Source organism: Leptodactylus fuscus, chromosome 8 (assembly GCF_031893055.1).
Source record: "Leptodactylus fuscus isolate aLepFus1 chromosome 8, aLepFus1.hap2, whole genome shotgun sequence".
NCBI classification, from domain to species: Eukaryota; Metazoa; Chordata; class Amphibia; order Anura; family Leptodactylidae; genus Leptodactylus; species Leptodactylus fuscus.
The window spans coordinates 50,196,141-50,218,225 of NC_134272.1; the positions used below are offsets into that span (position 1 = coordinate 50,196,141).

A 22,085-nucleotide genomic window follows, 5' to 3' on the forward strand; every position below is an offset into this window, starting at 1 on the left:
CCACAGAACCCACACAGCATGAAGTACAATTTACTGAGCACCACATGGTGTAACATTCTGTTTCCTGGCCCCCCACACACAGTGTAAGGCCTTTATACCAGTACCCATGCAGCTTAACACACCCTTTAAAGGCTCCCACATAGTAATATCCCCTTTACTGGCCCCACACTTTTTGGCACCTCATTTACTGGCTGTCACACAGCCACATTCAACTTACTGGCCCCTACACTGTATAACACCATCATTACTGGCCTCTTTTATGGACCTCATAAAGTTTGCTGCCCCCATTACTGGCCTCCGTACACAGTATATGATGTGTCCTTTACTGGTTCCCCAGCACAGTGCATGCCCCCTTAATTGGACTCCCCACACAGTTTATTCCCCTTTACTGGCACCCCAGCAGGGGGTCAATCATTGCTTCTAATGACAAGGACCCCATAGCAGCCACTACAATTGCTATGTGAGGCCAAGGCATCCCCTGCCCTGCTCTCGGGCCCCACTCCACCCACATTCACTAAAAGTGGAAAGAGAGGTGCAGACTGGGAAATATGTTGCATCTATGGCACAAGAGAGTGACAAACATTAGCCACATTATCACACAGCTATGCCAGATAAGTGACGTAGATATGTTGATGAATTCGCCACACTATTTTTTTTTTTCCTGAATTAGAGGAGCTTTATTGCCAGGATAGCCTAGGCTGCCCCCCACAACCACTGTATATAATATTATCACATATCTCAGCAATATGCTATATTATTATATGATGTAGCCATTTAATTGCAACTTTGATAAAAAAAAAAAAAAAACACTGTCATTTATTGCACCTAATTTAGTACAAAGGCACTTTGGCCTCGTCATTCTTGTGCAAAATTCAACTCTTAGCAGCTGGGATTCCCATACTGTCTGGCATAAAGGGATTTTTTATGCTTCCCATGTACTGAAGTGCATTTGTGCCTATTTTGATATATGTGCCCCACTATGTTGTAGAATTTTGCATAATCTTTTATATTGAGCTCTGCCAAATATGTAACCCCATATATATGTGACATGCAGCTCTGCAAAATATGTCCCCCACATATCACACTCATCCCAAATATGTATCCTACACATATCATCCTCAATTCTACCAAATATGATGAAATAGAAAATGAATGATAATTCACAATAAAACCCCACACTTAAAATAATAGTCTATGTATACACTAGAGTAAAGTGAGCATGCCAAGATCTGTTGTGGGCAGAGAGAAGTGACCATAGCATGCAGCAACTCTCTAGTCACTGGCAACAACAAACAAAAGCCTGAGCTACTTCACATGGGCATGAAGGTGACTACATCACACTGGGGGCGTGGTCAGGGACGGGAGGGCGGAGCTACGAGCAGCAGCAGCAGCAGAGGCTCTGGTACTGCAGTAAACTGTAGAGGTGTCAGCATTTAGTCAGGGTCTATGCACGGCTCTCAATACTGGGCTCACTAACAAAAGAGGGGCAGGAGGGGGCACAGGCTGCCCATGTGGGTTTATTCCAAACAAGACATCAAGGATCTTCTGCAGCAACAGCCTAAAGGATTGTAACCCCAGACTGGGGGGATCAGTACACTGGGGTCCCAGCTAATAATGCAGAGATGTGACTGAGACCTGGAGCTGCCTGCACCATCACACTAAATCTAACTGTAAGTTACCTATAGTCTGTCTATGAAGCCCCTGCAACAATGTATCACATAAAGTATCATTCATAAAGCCACTGTATACAGCATGCATATAGGTATACATCCAGCAGCATGCATGTTTTCTTATTACTTGCTGCTATGTAACTATACACATGTACAGCTGAATAATACATCTTATTCATTATACACCAATGCAGCAGAGCTGAGTTTGTCATTTGGTTCTTCTCATCATGATATCTCAATGTATTATCAGTAGTTCTGCATCAGACTGCATTAACTTATTAGTTACAAACAATGCAGGATGTCAAAATCAGCTCTGCTACATCTGTCATTGGGGACGTCTGTCCTGATATGGAAGGGTTAAGCCTTCTTCCATATGCTCTGAGATGGAAATAAGCTGCTAGTACTTACAACTGGAGTTGACAGTGAATGAGGGATATGGGCTGAATGTAAATGCTTGTGGCTGGACAGGATCTATATGCAGCAGTGCTTGGCGGTTATTCTTGGGTATGTGTAAGGCGAGTTCGAGTGTAAAAATACCATTATTTAGTGAGGATATATAGAGTATCTGGGGTGTCAGGCAGGTTATATGAGGATGGCAAGCTGCACAACAACAGTCAGAGATGCCCCTGCATAGTGCGCAGTGCACAGAAACTACAAGGCTACAAATGACTCGGTGATAGCCATTCACATCCAGTTATCTGTCTATACTGCTGGCGATAGACATAACAATATGACTCAAACACCAATGATCATCGCTGAATCCCCGTCACACACAAATCTGATAGTAACTGCTAAAATGCCTGCAATTGTTGGAAACTGATTGGACATGATTCACATTGTAATTGCCACTAATTGTAGTCGTGACATATGTGATGAATGATCATGCGAGGCCTAAACTGGTCCTGGGTCTTTGCTAGGGAATCACTATGTAAATAATGATCAATCACATCGCTGCAATTATTGCTTTGTTTATGTCACATTTGGATGATTTTATACTATTGGGTTCTGACCAAACAAAATATTAGTTTGTGAAGTTTATACTATATATTGTTATATCTAAAGCCCGCTGTAGGCCAGGTCGCACAGTATGGTGGCACTAAGTTTGCATGGGAACAGAGCCTGAGCTGTCATGCACACATCAGAGTCATGTGCAGGAAGCTATATGGTGGTACACAGAGTCCCTGCGTAGTCCTTACAGTATGTACTGCCATATGGGGCTCATATATAATGCGACTAATATAGGATCTGCCAGAAAATATATCTGTATGTCTCTGTAAGGAACGGCAGACATATGGAGGTATATAAGTGTAATGGTTCTGTAGAGGGAAACAAGTAGATGTCATATGTTCTAAGTGTAATATTATGTGGCGGAACGATGTACAGTGGCAGTCATAGTGGCAAATACATATATATATATATATATATATATATATATATATATATATACAGTCCTATGAAAAAGTTTGGGCACCCCTATTAATCTTAATCATTTTTAGTTCTAAATATTTTTGTGTTTGCAGCAGCCATTTCAGTTTGATATATCTAATAACTGATGGACACAGTAATATTTCAGGATTGAAATGAGGTTTATTGTACTAACAGAAAATGCGCAATATGCATTAAACCAAAATTTGACCGGTGCAAAAGTATGGGCACCTCAACAGAAAAGTGACATTAATATTTAGTACATCCTCCTTTTGCAAAGATAACAGCCTCTAGTCGCTTCCTGTAGCTTTTAATCAGTTCCTGGATCCTGGATAAAGGTATTTTGGACAAACAATTCAAGTTCAGTTAAGTTAGATGGTCGCAGAGCATGGACAGCCCGCTTCAAATCATCCCACAGATGTTCAATGATATTCAGGTCTGGGGACTGGGATGGCCATTCCAGAACATTGTAATTGTTCCTCTGCATGAATGCCTGAGGATTTGGAGCGGTGTTTTGGATCATTGTCTTGCTGAAATATCCATCCCCGGCGTAACTTCAACTTCGTCACTGATTCTTGAACATTATTCTCAAGAATCTGCTGATACTGAGTGGAATCCATGCGACCCTCAACTTTAACAAGATTCCCGATGCCGGCATTGGCCACACAGCCCCAAAGCATGATGGAACCTCCACCAAATTTTACAGTGGGTAGCATGTGTTTTTCTTGGAATGCTGTTTCTTTTTGGACGCCATGCATAACGCCTTTTTTTATAACCAAACAACTCAATTTTTGTTTCCAAAATGAAGCTGCCTTGTCCAAATGTGCTTTTTCATACCTCAGGCAACTCTATTTGTGGCGTACGTGCAGAAACGGCTTCTTTCTCATCACTCTCCCATACAGCTTCTATTTGTGCAAAGTGCGCTGTATAGTTGACCGATGCACAGTGACACCATCTGCAGCAAGATGATGCTGCAGCTCTTTGGAGGTGGTCTGTGGATTGTCCTTGACTGTTCTCACCATTCTTCTTCTCTGCCTTTCTGATATTTTTCTTGGCCTGCCACTTCTGGGCTTAACAAGAACTGTCCCTGTGGTCTTCCATTTCCTTACTATGTTCCTCACAGTGGAAACTGACAGGTTAAATCTCTGAGACAGCTTTTTGTATCCTTCCGCTGAACAACTATGTTGAACAATCTTTGTTTTCAGATCATTTGAGAGTTGTTTTGAGTAGCCCATGATGCCACTCTTCAGAGGAGATTCAAATAGGAGAACAACTTGCAATTGGCCACCTTAAATACCTTTTCTCATGATTGGATACACCTGGCTATGAAGTTCAAAGCTCACTGAGGTTACAAAACCAATTTTGTGCTTCAGTAAGTCAGTAAAAAGTAGTTAGGAGTATTCAAATCAATAAAATGATAAGGGTGCCCATACTTTTGCATCGGTCAAATTTTGGTTTAATGCATATTGCGCATTTTCTGTTAGTACAATAAACCTCATTTCAATCCTGAAATATTACTGTGTCCATCAGTTATTAGATATATCAAACTGAAATGGCTGTTGCAAACACCAAATTATTTAGAACTAAAAATGATTAAGATTAATAGGGGTGCCCAAACTTTTTCATAGGACTGTATATATATATATATATATATATATATATATATATATATTTATATATATATTTGCAGTTAGATCACCACAAACACAAATGTATTACCCTTGTACTCTGGTGCACTGGAGTGAGATTTATGATACACAGCCTTCCACTGTCAGAATGGAAAAAAATAACCATTTTATGGCAAAGATAGCAGTTTTTCAGCAGCTTATGGTCAAGGAGGAGGCACACTGTGGCACAGAAGGGGAAATGATTACTATGTGGGGGGCACCAACAGGGGATGACAATGGTTGCAAACTTGTGTGCACAGATATGTTGTGAACAAGTCTTCATGGCAGTCTGAGGCCAGATGTAGAAGCCAAGGGAAATGTAAAGGCTGCTAATATGTATGAATGGGACATAGTTGCTGTTTACAGATGTCATGCAGGGGGTCCAAGCTGAGCTTTTGTATCTGAATACGTGACTCTGGCCTTTAGTTACGCCCCTGGCGATAGGCCACTTACTTCTGTCTCTATTTAAATAATCCGTACTAAATTTTCCTGTGTATGTGAACAGGGTTGCAGAAACAACATTCATGGAAAGGAGATTTCACATGGAGTATACCGTAAATTATATATAGTGTGATTGTGCAAGTGGATATTCCACCTCCTTATTCCTATCAGTATGGCTGTCTAGGAAAACCTAAGGCCCCTTCCATTGACATCCATAAGATATATATTCCCTATAGACCAGCATACTACTCCCTCAACTGCATTGGAAACAACTTTGTAACAACCATTGACTCAACTGGTTCCTTCTGGTTGCAGCTCGACAGCTTTCCGCAGGATATTGACTAGGAAGACCAAAATTTACTTGTCAGATCCCAATTATATGGCCCTGTTGTGTTTAAGACTAATACACTTAGCCCTTGTGTGCCTTCTCCTGACATGTGGCAGAGGTTAAATGGTTCCAGAGCAGGCCGGCAACAAGGGGTCAAGAGGAGATTAAGTTACGCCTTGCCTCCTAAAATGTTAAAACAACCTTAATGAGTTAATCATATAAGATGGCTCCTAGGGCCCTTGTCATAAATCTCTATGTGTTTAGCAGAAGCGAGATCCCCGAGGTCTGGCACAAAGCCATCTGAACTACATGAGGCTGGATTAGCTTTGGTCCATGTGCTGATGGCAGTTGTGATATGATATGGAATCCATATGATGGGATTATTTAATGGGAGAGATGTTATTATATATATATATATATATATATATATATATATATATATATATATATATATATATTACTATTTTTACAGTTTACATTACCTACCTATTTACCATTAATAATTATAATTGTGTTGATTTGTATACTCATATTACATATTACAGTGTAAGGCGGTGTTCACATCTCTGTCTGGATTTCCTTATTTCTGTTCCATTACAGGAATATAACATATACAGACAGATCCTGATGGAACCCATTGATTATAATGTGACAGGTATCAGTAATGGTGTCCAACATTTTGGCAGATTAAAAATTCCTGCATTTTTTAGGAAATCCACAACTGAAGTTTTTAGTAGAATCTCCAACAACATTAGAGAGCTCTCCCTCTTGAAATATCAAAAATCACATCTACAAATGAATCCTTGAATTTTCTTCTTCTGTCCAGTTGATAAAAATGAAACTTATTTATATTAGTTTTTGAAAAAGCTGGGTGACAACCAATATAGTCTCCATTATAACACAAAAGTTGTCACCCAGTCTACCTACAATCTGCAATATCATGTAAAGCATTGTGACAAAAAATTGGGGGAAGTTGCCACATAACTAAGCAAGTTGGTAACATGGGCCTAAATGTTTAGGGCACTCCACGGGAAGTGTAAAGTGTAAGCGGAACTTGCCATTGATTCATTTATACTCATTCATCCTGTGTTTAGGAGTCCTGTAGGCAGTCCTACTCACTAATTCACCCACTCTATTTGAGTATACATACAGACATAACTGTCAATTACAGGGCAGGCCCGCCCACTGGACTCCTACACCTACACTAAATAAACTGTATTTTTAGGTCTTCTGAAGTCCTTTGCTTTGCACAGTCCATATACAACATAAATGGCGTTGCTGTTGTGCCATGTACTTGGGCTTTTTACATCTTATAGCTGTCACTGGTATTCTTATATATACGCTCTTCAAATACTTAACAAAAAGATCTTCATGGTTGAAATGATTTTGCAGATATGCCATGTACGTAACAGCCATTCATACATTCCCCTGTTATCATGAGAAGAAGGAATGGGCAGACCCATTGAATTCTATATGTTCCTGTCCTCGTTCACAATGGGACCATTCTCGTGATCACTGGGGATCCTAATATTTGGACACCCTGCAATCAGACACTTATTTCCCATCCTGTAGATAGTAGGCAAAAAGTGTTAATAGTGGAAAAGCCCTTTAAGTGTGACACGGTAACTCAAGGGTATACATAGAGAGCGTGATACAGAGTAATGCTGGTTAGTGGCACCATCAATGTGCCCCAATCTTTTCTCCTTTGAAGGAGTTGCTTAACATTTGAAAAGAGCGGATGCTTCTTTACAAAACCAGAGCTATTCCCAACCATAGGATGGACCTGGTATTGCAGCTCAATAGCTATAGTGGCCATAAATGGTGCCATTTCTGAGATAAAAGTGGACAGTGGTGCCAACATATCATTGCTTTTGTGCCAGAATTCTGAATAGTTTTTACCTACTTTGCCACTATTTTAACAGCTGCTCCTAATTTGTTAAGTTTACGGTATTTTTTTTAGTGATGTGCACCTAATGCAGTTTTTTCTCAAGTGACGTATAATGTGGGCATTGCTACATTTTTGCACAAGCATGTTCCGCTTCTAAATTAACCCAAAACTGTACTATAATCCTTACACATCACACATTACATATCACTGGTGTCCACTTAAGGAGTAAATGTCCTTTAGGACCCCCCTATAGACACTATATTTTCTGCTATTGAATCTGCAAATTGTTAAAACTCTTGTTAACTCCATAAGGCTCTGTTCACATCTGCATTGGAGGCTCCGTTACAATCCTAAGTTTTTGGCAATAGGATATGTTTTTACCATTCGGTGACAAAAGAGGTGACCAGCAAAAAAAATTGTTATAGTCTATGATGTATTTGATGATTATGATAATGGTTTTAATACAATTACATTGGCAGCAAAATATGATTTCTTGGTGGTTTATTAATACAGATTTGATTAGAACTAACCAGTTGACATACATTTTTTTTTTTTCGGATTGGGGGAGGGGATTCTTTATTATGAAGATATCTGTGCAGAAAGTATTGTGACAAGAGGCTCACACAGTCCATATAGCGGTATGATAGGGGACAATTGATTAGTCTACTCAGCTCATACCCTGCTGAGTCCAGGGGTCATCCATCCTATACAATCTGCGACCCCAGACTCACTGCTATTATGTACGGCAGAAAGGTTCAGGAGGGATTGAAGTGGGGGTGGGGGGGGTCGATCCTTACGCTGAATACTAAGCAGTCTTTGTTATTCATTATTTTGGGAGCAGATGTCTGCGACATGAAGCTGCATCATTCACAGCTAACACACCTCTCTGGAGGGATTGGGGATGCGGTGTGTCGGCATGGCTGATGGATTTGTCACTGCTCCTGATAATTTATTTCTTGCTGAAACGCTGTAAATATCACCCACTGTGGCACCGGATATGCCTTGCGCCACTTGTTACATAAGGGGCACAGACAATTTTGTGTTTGCAGTTTATTAGGAATAGTTTTGTCAGTGACAGTATATACGATAGATGGATAGATAGATAGATAGATAGATAGATAGATAGATAGATAGATAGATAGACGGAGGTGTAACTTGAGGCTCTCGTTGCACCCAGCTATTACACATGACTGGTGTCCGCATGAGAAGTAAATGTTATTTATGACCACCCCTATAGGTACACTCTCCTGAAAGTAACATTGGTCCGACCCATAGAACCACCATAATGTAGGAAGCACAATGTTATCTAAAATAGTGCAAGAGGCGTCGGCGTTGAGTTTACCATGTCCCGGGACCAAGGGTCCCGGTCCATACCAGGAGAAACACCCCCAGACCATAACTCCACCTCTACAGAACTTTACTGGGTGTCCAAATACTTATTGGTAGACAGTGTATAGTAAGCTTTTGCAAACATGGCACTAACTCCTATTGTTTGGTATGTTAATAATTTTGTTACATTGTAATATCTGATATTGTCTGTTCATGTACCCTCTGATTTGCAAATTACTGGGGAATATGGCACTATAATTAAAATAATTAATATCATTATAAATGCTGTAAAAATAGCACAGCATGTTGTATGGCAGGGTCCCACACAGAGGATGGAGAGGAATAAAACCAAAGGGACATTGGGCCATGGTGGTTGGACATCCAATGTCCATAGTGTTAGGATATATCCTACCAATTATAACATGGGAATACCCTTTTAAAGAAGACCTATAACCAGCTCTGAAAACCCAATCACATACATCGTCTGTCACCCGGAGCATTTTAGTGTTGTGTTCACGCAATTCAGAGGGGTTTCTCTGGGAGCGAGGTCTATATGTGATATATGTCATGTAGTATTACCCATTTACCCACTAGGCTAGTAGACCATTATTTGCATCAACAGTAAAAGGGTAACATCACATAAGATAAGGTCTGTTACTGGGCTTTTCAGACCTAGTGACAGGTCATCTTTAAAGGTGATGTCTTATTGCAGACAACCCCCTTATTCCCACACCTCCTAGATCTGACCATTAAAGTCAGCCATACTCAATAGACTTTGGAAGGTTGTCTTGCAGGCGACGGATCAGTGATGGAATCATTCATGCAAACAATCCCATCAACAACATTAGCATTAGCAACTATAAGCCCCGGTCAGGGGTAGGGGGCAGAAAAAAAAGAGCAAATTAACGGATGATTGACCAAAAGCTGATCATGCTAAGTAATGATATTTTCGACCAATGGGCAGAGAAAAATATTCGTCAGAATTGAATTATTTTTGGCAAACTAAAGTCACAAATGGTCACTTTATTGGACAAAATTACCAATATTAGCTTTTTCATTGAATGAAATTTTAATGTGTATGGCCAGCTTTCAACCTCTGAAAAACAACTGATTTTGCTAGGGGTAAAGCTGCGGGCTGTTCTCTTTCCCTACAGTGAAATGTGGTATTACATAATAGCCATTGCCTAATTATGGGGGATCCTGAGTGGGGACCCTTCTCTACAATGTCCATGTGCCCCAATAAAGCATATGGGCAGACAAAGTCAAGGTGATTCTGAGTGACCACCTCTAAATATACCATGTACTGGGTGAATGATATTCTTCATAGACCTGCAGAACTGATTGAATCCTGAAGATCACAGGTCACAGATGGTTTCCATTATATAGAGTAACTTGAGTTGCCGTTTCCAGCAATTACCCATAGACATGAAAACACCAGTGCCACCCAATTGACAAACAACCGTCATTACGAGACATATAACCAGCGGGCTGCAGAACCAGACCTGTAACCTGTATAATACATCTGCTTTATGCACTACTGTCAACTTGTAACAAGCTATAATGAGGGCCCTAACTCTTCTATGGAAGATGAAAGTGCCTTCCCTCCATTTTACTGAGCTCACCGCAGGGGTGATGTAGTGAAACCACTGGTCTATTGTGGCCAGAATGAAACTTTTTTCACACATATGGTTGTTCACTTCAGTAAGGTTTACAGGGACACAATAAGCTATTGAAATACCAGGGGTTGGAATAATAGGTCTGATGTAGAGATAGGCCAAGCTTTTGTGTCCGAATATACAATGGATAACAGTAATGGAAGGCGAGGGCTGAGGCAGCTCGGGATATATTGTGATGGATCAAGACCTGCTTAATCATACAGAATAAGATAATAGATACAAGTTAGCCATTATTATTGCTATAAATCTAGAGACAATTATAGTTTGGGCAGGGCGTTTGAACTAGGTGGTTGCACAGGGAGCATCTGCCATTCCTACTGATAGAGGCTCTACCAGGGGCCACCATAAATCTTCATATTTATTGTATAGCGGTACTATTTAGATATTATATAGCACTGGTTGTATGTTATATGAATATGTATGCACTGTATGGACACATCTATTTAGATCATATACTGTATTTTATCAGTGGACATCATGGCGTACTGTTGTTCAGGTACCAGTAGACGTTACCATACCAGGCACTGTATATCCTAAGGCCAGTCATGGTGGTTTACCATTAAAGGGGTTAGCCTGCTTTAAAAAACTCATGACCTATGTTTAAGGTAGCCCATCATTTTTAGATCAGCAGGAGTCCAACTATTGGGACCCCAGCAGATCAGTTTTTTGGGCATTATTTACACTTTTAGTAGTGGCTGTTATGGGTACTGCAGCATGGGACACCACTGAATGGCCAATAACCATCGCCACTAAAAGTATAGCGAAGGCTGGCATGTAAACATTTATGGGATATGAGTGCTATAGGGTCCCAACAGTCGGACTCCCTCCAATCTAAAATTGATAGGATAGGCCATCAATTTTTAAAAGCTAGTTGAGGCTTTATTCACACTACCCATGTTCTTGGGCAAGTGCCACCCCGCGATCCATTAGAAAAAGTAGAACATGCTCCACTTTACATATTGGAAAATGACTCCAATTTCATGGATTCAACTCCCCCCACTAAAAGTCAAGAGGTTTGTGAAAAAAAAAATGCTATTGGTGCTGATATGGCCATGAAAAAACACAGATAAGAATCAGCAGCGCTGTGTGACTATGGACTAGCCCCCTTAAATTCTCCATAAATGAAGCTTTTCAATAGATAGTTCCTTAATATTGGCCACCGCTTTGGAAGGGAGATCTTTTCATAGTATGTCATAGCATAGAAGAAGGGGCTGCCTTAGAAGATTTTTAGAGGATTTTGGGGTGGATTTCGGCAAGGTTTCCATGGTATTCAATGGACATTGTTCTATCTTACCATGATTCAGTGCGCAAAACTACTATAGACGGGTGAACACAAGACTTATCAGCAAGCCGATGCAAGGTAGAATAACACGTACTAAAGTTTTCCTTTTTTTTTACACAGACTTTGGTGCAAAATCCACTATACAAAGCTGTAGACATAATGGAGAAGGGTTATGTGTAATAGGAAACTCACAGCTTTATTCACAGTTAACATTGATCCAAGTAGGAATAAATGCAATATAAAAAGCAGCATAATGAAGAATCAATCCCCAGGGCTTATAATGGCAGCAACTATGAAGGAGATCGCAATAATGAAAAGTCAAATTTACTTTATATGGAAAAGGCTTAGTAATAGTGAAAGTTGTGCTTATCTATTGCGGGAAATGATAAAAAAAAAAGCGGGGTAATTATTATAGAGGACTCCTTATCATTGGGTCCATTGTAATACCACATTTCACCTTTAGGGGATGATAGCTACTCTGTGTCTACTCAGCTGACCCCTCCCCTACAGCAACAAAAAAAATCAGCAGGTTGAAATCCAACATGCCTAAGGATTTATGACAGTCACTTAAAAAAAACACAGTGACAATGAATGAGCGTATTCACATGACCGTTTTTTTGACCAGTCTGTTAAAAGAATTGACATGTTCTATATTTGTCCATTTTGATGGACACATGGTCTGAATAGAATTAATTGGGTCCATTTTTATGGTTACATCCATTGGGATATAATGTAACAATCGGTGAGTAGGGTAAAAAAAAAAAAAAAAAAAAAAAAGTCACTCATTTTTTACAGTCTATTAAAAACAGGTGCGAAATGGGTGCACAACAGCCATAAAAATGGGCCAATCTCCCACAGCGTATGTGGAGGCATACCCATGAAATCATTGACCAGTTCTGATAAAACTGTGGGTTTCTCCCTTGGTTTGACCCTATTTTGTCTTATATTGTGAGAAACATATAAAGAAACCTTCTGTCTAACACTAGGTTTACACCTGTACTTGGGTTTCCATTAAGGTAGTCCGCTCGGGGAAATACCAAACGGAAACCTAATCAGCTTAAAAAACCTAAACCACTTATAAAACCTCCCTGCTCTGTTCTGCTTTCAGTATGATATGAAGATATTAAGCCCCTCCCATTGGTTAAGCCCCTCCTTCTCACCTGTATGTTCTTTGCAGGCTTTTTATAAGAGTGATTGTTTCAGAATTCTGCAGGTGGACAAACACCAAGCGCAAGATCATCTCCAGTTTACTTTTATCCTTCATTTCTAGGTTTACTGTTCCTTGAAGACTTTTTCTTTTATATATGAACAGCTGTTTCTACTGAGCCTTAAATACCATCTTTGATCTGTTTAAGACGTCTTTCTATTTTAATCGTTTTCTCAGACAGCTGTGCCTATGAGGATAGCTAGCCTAGTCATTGACTCACATATTACTTACCATTATGTATATACTACTAACTATATAGTGTAACCAGAAGCATGCCATGTGAAGGTCAGTTCACACCATTCATACAAGCTTGTCTCAGGGCCACCTGTAATCTGACATTGACCTCTAATGTCACATAGATGCATTGCATTATGAGAAATTCATGAGAATATATCCTACATTTCTGTCCTCTTCTCAAACATATATACCATAAACAGAAACAATACATTGTCACTGTTCTCTTTGTGACATTCACTGTAAGAAAGACAAGTGTTCTAGAAATTCTGAAATTTCTCTTACTAGGCAATAATTGATTTGTCTTCCATGTCTTCTCCATTAAAGGATAAAGTAACCAGAAAAGGCGGCCTTCAATGTTATACCAAACTGAAATACAACCCATATAGCCCATGGTCAAATTAAAGGGTTCCTCCTCTGCTTAGTGAAGACTCAACTGAGATCTAAAAGAGCTGCATGCAATTGTATGGACATGTACAGTATATGTACTCACATCCATACAGTTATCGCTATGGACATACTGTAGACTTTATGCAGTGGCTATGGGCAGTATATGTGGATATTTTGTGTACACAGACCCATACGTGAAAACGTTTGTGTGCATGTAGCCTAATACTTAGTTTGAACCCATAGATACCCACCATATGGCGACCCCTTGAAAACGTGTAGCCACCACATACCTATCATGTAGCTGCTGTGGGGCCTGTGGGAAGAGAGGGCCTGGCACTCATCTTTTCCTGCTTCCTGACACAGATTCAGTCTGATTTCATACAGCCGCCACTAGTGGGAGCACAACATGAGGAGTCCTATAGGAGAAATTTAGTATTTATACCAATTGTCTGACATACATAAAAATATGGAGGCCAATCCATACAAGGCATGTCAAAAGTAGCATTTCCTAGTGCATGGCCGTAAAATTGTGACTTTTCCTCTTCTCCAACGCGTTTGTCATTTTCCTTAAAAGTGGGCAAAGAGGGGACAGAACTTCACACCTGTACTGGCGCAAATAATGGCTGAAATCTATGCTAACCCCTTGCTTGTTTGGAGATCAATACGCCCAATCTTAATAAATTGGCCCCATGGTGTTCAGAATGAGCCCCATATTAATAAAGGTTCTGGATTATTTTTATTTACATACCGTTCGACTATGAACAATAAGGAGTCTGCGTATAGCCGTGCTTACAGCGAAGAATACCGCTGTAATATGGCATATGTTGGTTTATGAGTTTTTCTGGTGTATGTTATATGGCGGTATACATAGTTTTTTCATAGATTGTGCTGGACCTCACAGATCTGCTATTAGACTGGAGGACACAATATTATAGGCCATGTCATACAGTGATTTAGCTTCCATGTAGCTGGTCATGTGATTTTTCTTAGCCAGGAGATATTGTTTAGCATATTACATACTGGGGGCATTCAATGGGTGCAATAGCGCCCCCTGGTTTGTTAGCTCATCTATCAGTTGCCCTCATTAATACTAGTGCAAAATTCTTTTCAGAAATGTCATTTTGTTTAGTAACACGTCCGTGTTTTGGCTGCCAGCGATGAAATAACACATATGTTAAACGCTTCCATTCACAACAAGTAAGATTTCACACTTCCAGATGATAAATAATTCAGGAACAAAGAGGAAGTAGATTGTGAGATAAGTATTGTCACATTGTAACGTGTTTTGTCTTAGCTGAGAATCTCCATGGTAACGCTGAGCGAAAATAGTTTAGCCACGAGAAGATTTCGTGTCTAGAATAAGGAAATTTAGGAAACTTTCACAAAAAGTTACACCATTGAACAATTGTCGGGGCCAGAATTCCTGTTTGTGCCCTCCTTTTCCTGGACATTTACCAGTGTCGCTCCGTCTTAACATCAAGATTGGGCCTAAAGGGATGAACTACTTAGAAAACGACATTGAGGCAGTTTATAAGGTTCTTTCAAGTATATAGGACGATTTATCAAACCCTGCACTACAGAAGTCTCATGTAAAAATAAGTTGCAAAGCAGAGATTTTCGACTTTTAATTCTCAGTTGCCCATAAATGTTTGACTTTTTACATTTTTTCACCACTCACTCCATTTTGGGAAAGTGGGTGGGAAGTGGGTGTGGTTAACCAATCCATTTGTCTGCACGGCAGATTCATCAACTGCAACGTATTTAAACGTCTCAAAAATTGTCACAATCACACCCCAGTGTGTGGGAGACAGAGACTATGACGTAATATTTTAGGACAGAAGTGTCAGGCCTGGTTCACATCTGCGTTCGGTATTCCGTTCGGGGAGTTCACTTGGGGACGGCCCAAACAGAATACCAAACGCATTGACAAGCGGTGTGCAGTGAAAGCACACGGACTCCATAGGCTATAATGGGGTCCGTGTGTTTTCCGTACGGTGTCATGTGGAGAGATAAGTAGATTATGAAGTACTTTCGTCTCCGCATGACTTGTATGGACAAGTGCGGAAAATACATGAATCCCATTATAATCTATGGGGTCCGTGTGCTTTCATAAGCTTGCCGCTCGTCAATGCGTTCGCTATTCTGTTCGGGGGGCCACCCATCTTCCTCGGAATCTTGAATGGCATATAAATTTACTCCCCATAGGGGTTGCTCTGTCTATGTTGGATGAGTTATAAGGAAGTGGGTGGCAGGAATATGACTTGACTAGGGTATTTAGTAAAGATGAGAAAACCAAACACAAAGCAAACATGCACACACCAATAGTTGCATGTATCTCTTATATCTGTTGTAGGCCCTACAACAACCTGTCCTTACCAAAAAACCAAGAGCAACAAGCAAAAAGCAAGGTAAGTAAGACATCCGATGTGCAAATGTTATAACACCAATATAGTATAATGTTAAAATTTCACAATTTTATTAAATAGCAATGTACAAAATACAAAAACAATATGGACACTGTTAGGACAGAAAAATACAGGTACAAAAAGCTGGGTATTGTAAGATGCCAGCTGAAATAGTGGTCCCTGGAAGTACTGCTAAATTACTGAAGAGTAAAAGATGTGTGTAGCTAATATATAATCTCACCTGAGACTTAATGAATGTATGAAAACACTTCACATATATGATATCATATTGAAACAAAATTAAAGCAAGTGCGCACAATGTTATCAATATCGATGGTATATTACATACAATCCCATAAGTAGGTGTCCATTATGGTGTAACTCATTATCAATGCAAAATCACACACTAAGCATTCATGCCCATATAAAGTTTTAACACATTAGCACTTACCCATAATAGGGTCACTAAAGCAGACTCGCAGGGACAGGCACCACAATACCCAGACCCCGACGCGCATTTCGGCGCAATGCCTTCGTCGTCGATAACATTGTGCGCACTTGCTTTAATTTTGTTTCAATATGATATCATATATGTGAAGTGTTTTCATACATTCATTAAGTCTCAGGTGAGATTATATATTAGCTACACACATCTTTTACTCTTCAGTAATTTAGCAGTACTTCCAGGGACCACTATTTCAGCTGGCATCTTACAATACCCAGCTTTTTGTACCTGTATTTTTCTGTCCTAACAGTGTCCATATTGTTTTTGTATTTTGTACATTGCTATTTAATAAAATTGTGAAATTTTAACATTATACTATGTGTATTGGTGTTATAACATTTGCACATCGGATGTCTTACTTACCTTGCTTTTTGCTTGTTGCTCTTATTTAGTAAAGATGGCCGAACCTCTCAAGATTCATTTAGTTTCGGGTCTGGGTGGCTCAGGTCCCAGATTAGATTAGAGTCAAATAAATTCAGATAGAACCGGTAGTGACATTATTCTGGGGTCTTATTAGCGTATAATAGGTGGGGGGCCCAAGGGGTATAAAAAAAAAAAAAGTTTATACTCACCTTCCCTAACCTTTATTTTTTTTCACCTCCCCTAGGCCTCCACCTATTATAGTCTGGAGTCTGAAGAGAATGCAATAATTTAGCGCAATATCACAATAGCAATTTTAGTTAATCCTAGACAAATCTCCATTTGTTTGGTTTCATTACAAACAATTTGGATTATTCAGGTTGAACCCGGCTCAGAACAAACCGGTTCACCCATCTCTAGTATTTAGATACAGGGCTAGAATAGTGAACTGAATCATTGCCCTGGATGAAGGAAAGCCTAGTTAGTTCTGACCATTTACTTACTGCTTTATGAGCAGACCTGAAGATTCTTTGTATGAACCAGGCTGCTCAGGATGGACGGTGCAATAGAATCTACAACCTCCAGAGTGTAAATAGTTAAAGTCAGCTGTAATAAAATGTGCTTAATGCAGAAAAGCCTTGTAAATAGGCTTCTAATGCTCTGCTTTCATTGGGATTGGTAATTATTGGTCTGAGAAGGGCCGTCTGTGCGGCTATTACTGACTGTCTGGGTAACAGTCGCAGGAAACCGCATAGTCTGTAAAATAATCATCACACATCACAGTATATATTATTCATTAGAAAATTGTTAAGGAGAATGAGCTTCATGTAGTTGAATGTAATGTAAGTGGCTGCTCTTATTAAGCCATTTATTAAAAAGCTAGGTTAACTCTTGCTGGCTGATGTAAACCTAGAAAGCATGTATGTACAGGTTATAAACTGAAGGGGCTGATACATTTTTTTTTTTTAAATTTGCAATAGCGCCTCTCCAGTCCATAGGCTTTGTCTGGGATTGCAGCTCAACCTCATCTACTTGACAAGAGTGGCACTATTTCTAACCTCATAAATGATACCTTTAGTGCCTGGGGTTGGTTCGGGCAGCAGCCAAAGTTTGTTAGAACATTTTCTTTAACATATAGAGATTTTAGCATTGTGCCGTGGCAGCCAGATTAGTCACCTTTTATATTGACTACAAATACAGAAACACGAAGTCTGTGTTAATATAAAACAATCATTGTCACAAGTGTGCATAGTCCACATTTTTTAGTTTGGAGGACTCTTCAAGAAAATATTTCGAAGGTTAACTTATCAAGTTAGATGTGAAAAGACACAAGGAATGTGAACGACTTTACCCTCCACGAGACGCCATAAGAGGTGCCCAGTGACCCTCTCCATACAGGTTCATTGTCAGTAAGTATCTGATGACATGAAGTTGTGCTGGAATTAATCACAATACTTCATCTATAGTACAGGAAGAGAGAGTAAACTAAGGTAGGGAATGGCGTAACGTGTAGATTATTGTTGTTGGGAATGGTTTTCTACTATGATCAATAAAAAGCAAGAAGACCCATCTATAACCTGTGATGGCCATGGTAACTGATTCATGTGTGTGCAAGAACATACTGTACCGGAGCATAACTAAAGGGTCATGGGCCCTGGTGCAAAAACTCAGCTTGTGCCCCTGCACAACTTTTCTCAACTATCAGTCGTGTCTCATCTGTATATTTTTGCAGCATTTCCATTCCTTTTCCATCTAGTTCCAGACTGCCATGAAGAAATGTTCACTACACATGCGTGTGCACACAAACGTTCCATCATTTCCATTCCCTGTTGGCACCCTCCATATGCCCCATTTTGTGCTAGAGCCCTGCACAGAACACTACCTTATGCTGCTGAATATATGCGCTATTTTTTGCCATTAGTTATTTTTCTCCTTTCTGACAGTGGAAGTCTGTGTATCATGAATCTTCTCACTCCGACTCAGCAGAGGGCAGGGGTAATAAATTTAGTATGCACAGGCCACTTGCCATCAGAGGAAATCAGGAAGGAAATCATAGATGTTTATCGTAGTGTGCTGAGAATGATCTGTGGGCCCCCTTGACCTATTTGCAGCTGCAACGCTTATCATTACATTAGTGGTATTGTACTTTCCCTGTCTTGTGCAATAGATGTCAATATGCCCTAAGTGCCCAGTGTGGCAGATTACTCCTTCCCTGCCTGTCTGATGTACACTTTCCTTTATCTGTTCTATGCACTAAACCACACTCACTGCTACCTATCCTTCCCTACTTGTCCAGTGTACTAGACCACAGTTTGCTTAAGCTGTTCTGTATGCAAACCCACATCACCCCTGAGTGAGCCCTAGTAGAAACCTTCTTACCTGTTGTGTGTGTAGACCCACACCATTTTTTATGTGTCCTGTGTGCCAGACGACACCTTCCCTACCTTTAGACCACTAATGGACTTAAAGTTTTTTCCCACTGGCATAACAATAGGGGCCACATTGACCCATCATACCTGGTAAGTTCATCAGAATCATCCTTTCTAGAAGCTATTTATGTATCATTTCATTATAAAGGATTTGGAAAAAATCTTTGAAGTTGAGGTTTGTATGTTTTCAGTAGTGTGTAACATTGGCCGCGACCCATTATAAAAATCAGCTCTCAGCATTCTACCATGGACACCCTGATGTAAGCTTATATCTTGTCAGAGACAGCAGATAATACATGTGCTTCGCTTGCACTATTGTACAACACAATCCATTTAGGTCAGTGTTTTGTTCTATGTAATTGACTTCAATACATTTTTTAATTGCAGTAGTATAGAAAGTCTTTAGATAGAATATTCATATAAAATGTAAAGGACCAAAACACCTAATTCTGTAAAAAAAATTAAAAAATCTCAGAACTGGATATATGTGTATATAAAGGGACATGGGTCACTGGAATTCCTGTCGTCCCCCTCCCTCTTCCGTCTGTATTGCAAAAAGTTACAATAACTGGAGCTTCTTAGCAGCTGTTGAACTTGATCCAGGTAGCAGCTCTGTTGGGACAAACGGGAGAGGGAGGGGGAAGGAGTGCCGAAAGCAGCTCATCCAGGAAGCATGCAGGGCTCCTTTTCTCATACCTCCTTCACCAGTGCTGGGATGTGACAGATCTGCAGAAGAGGTAAGTATATGTAATGTGTATAACTGTGTATGTAATTTGTATGTCTGTGTGATGAGTGTGTGTAACATGTAATTATGTAGCAGAAGTAATGCTGTATTCCTGTGGCTTTGGTTTCTTCTTGACCAGTCTGGCATTGGTTGAACGCGACCCTCTATCTGGGAATTGTCCCGTCATCCCCAACACTACTCGACCTATTGGTCAGAGTGTATACCTCCAACACTGAGGGAGTTGGAGATTATTGTGGTCATTCCAAGTGAAAGTATTCATTCCATTCTGTATATTTTACCCTCTGAACTTTATCTGTGTAATTACCTATGTATATATGCATATATGGGAGAGTGTGTATATGTGTAATATACATATACATGTATGTGTATGTCTGGATCATATAGCAGTATAGAAGTTCTAGACCTGCTGTTCTATTGAAAATACTACAAACAGCACAAAATGACTTCTTCTATAAAATAAATAGTGTAAATTTAAGTCCATACACAGCAAACTCTAATTCATAACCATTCATTTTTATTATAGAAACATGAAAACCCACCCCGCTGCTGTTCTGCTCCTCTTTTTCGTGATTGGTTATGGGTCGTCTGAAAACTCCACGACGTCAAGAGGCTGTGGTCTGGACATTTTTCCACGCTATGTATACCTTTGCGATCTGGATGCCATTTGGGGGATAGTTGTGGAAGCTGTGGCTGGAGCAGGTGTTCTTACCACCTTGCTTCTTATGTTGATCTTGTTGGTAAGACTTCCTTTCATCACAGAGAAAGAGAAGAAGAGCCCATTGGGAATACATTTCCTTTTCCTTCTTGGAACTCTTGGATTGTTTGGCTTAGCTTTTGCATTCATCATACAAGAAGATGAAGCTATCTGCTCCACTAGACGTTTCTTGTGGGGTGTCCTCTTTTCCTTGTGTTTCTCATGTCTGCTTGCTCAAGCCTGGAGGATCCGTAAGCTCGTCCGGCACGGCAAGAGTCCATCAGGCTGGCATCTTGTTGGAATGGTTATATGTCTGATGTTGGTTCAAGTCATTATTGCTACTGAATGGATTATCTTAACAGTTGTTAGAGACAAGAAGTTGGCCTGCAGTTACGAGCCAATGGATTTTGTCATGGTTTTAATTTATGTCATGGTTCTCATGGTGGTTACCTTGGGCCTCTCACTTTTTACACTGTGTGGAAAATTTCAGAAATGGAAAAAAAATGGAATATGCCTTATTATCACAACTTTTTTTTCTGTCTTAATATGGGTAGCTTGGATGACTATGTATCTATATGGTAACAATGAACTGAAGAAAAAAGACCAGTGGAATGATCCTACCTTGGCCATTGCCCTGATATCGAGTGGATGGGTGTTTCTTATTTTCCATGCCATCATAGAGGTCCATTGTACCATTCTACCACCACCACAAGAAAACACAACAAATTATTTTGATACATCCCAACCTCGCATGAGAGAAACACCTTTTGAAGAAGATATCCAGCTCCCTCGGAGCTACATGGAGAATAAAGCTTTTTCTATGGATGAACACAATGCAGGTAAGAGGGACAATTAACTTATGTTAAGATTCTTAATAGAAACGTATTACATTATATTTAATAGACTGTTTAGATACTTCAGTCATATATTGAGGCCAAAATAAGTGTTAGAGTAAAATCACTGAACCTGATCATTTTGACAGGATTGAACAATTATATTATATGTATGGGCACCTCCAGAATTTCCCCCGACAGATGATGTCAAGGGAAAGAAGAATCAGGCTGGTTGAATTTCAGTGCCCAAGTCCTTCAGTCCTTTTGTTCTCGGAAGAGATAAGGCTATGTTCACATCTGCATCAGAGTCCGTTACAGATTTTTTCACTCTTGCATGTCAACTTTTTCACCCAACGTCAGGGAGAAGACAAAGAATATCCCATCATAATCAGTGGAGTGCCTCAGGATCCCTGTTTTCTGTCATTAGACAATTCTTCATTCTTTCTTTTGGTCTTATAGTGGAACAGAAGAATGGATTAAACAATGCAGATCTGAATCCACCCAAAGCCATTGCTAGAGGTGTGGATTACACCCCTTTCCCCATTCATAACACATGTACCCTTGGCCAGGTTTAACA

The 22,085-nt window shown here is 40.0% G+C and overlaps 1 protein-coding gene across 3 annotated transcripts in view; it reads left to right on the forward strand.

The window, feature by feature from the left end:
• Positions 1-1,378: 1,378 nt before the first annotated feature.
• Positions 1,379-22,085, forward strand: part of GPRC5B (G protein-coupled receptor class C group 5 member B) — a 60,381-nt gene continuing 39,674 nt past the window's right edge. For all 3 annotated transcript variants that reach the window (XR_012717385.1, XM_075285790.1, XM_075285791.1), the window contains exons 1-2: positions 1,379-1,670; positions 20,505-21,514. Coding sequence is in view for 2 of the 3 variants with exons in the window: in XM_075285790.1 (XP_075141891.1) it covers positions 20,509-21,514 (1,006 nt within the window). In the remaining variant the exon portion in view is untranslated. The remainder of the gene's footprint in view (positions 1,671-20,504; positions 21,515-22,085) is intronic.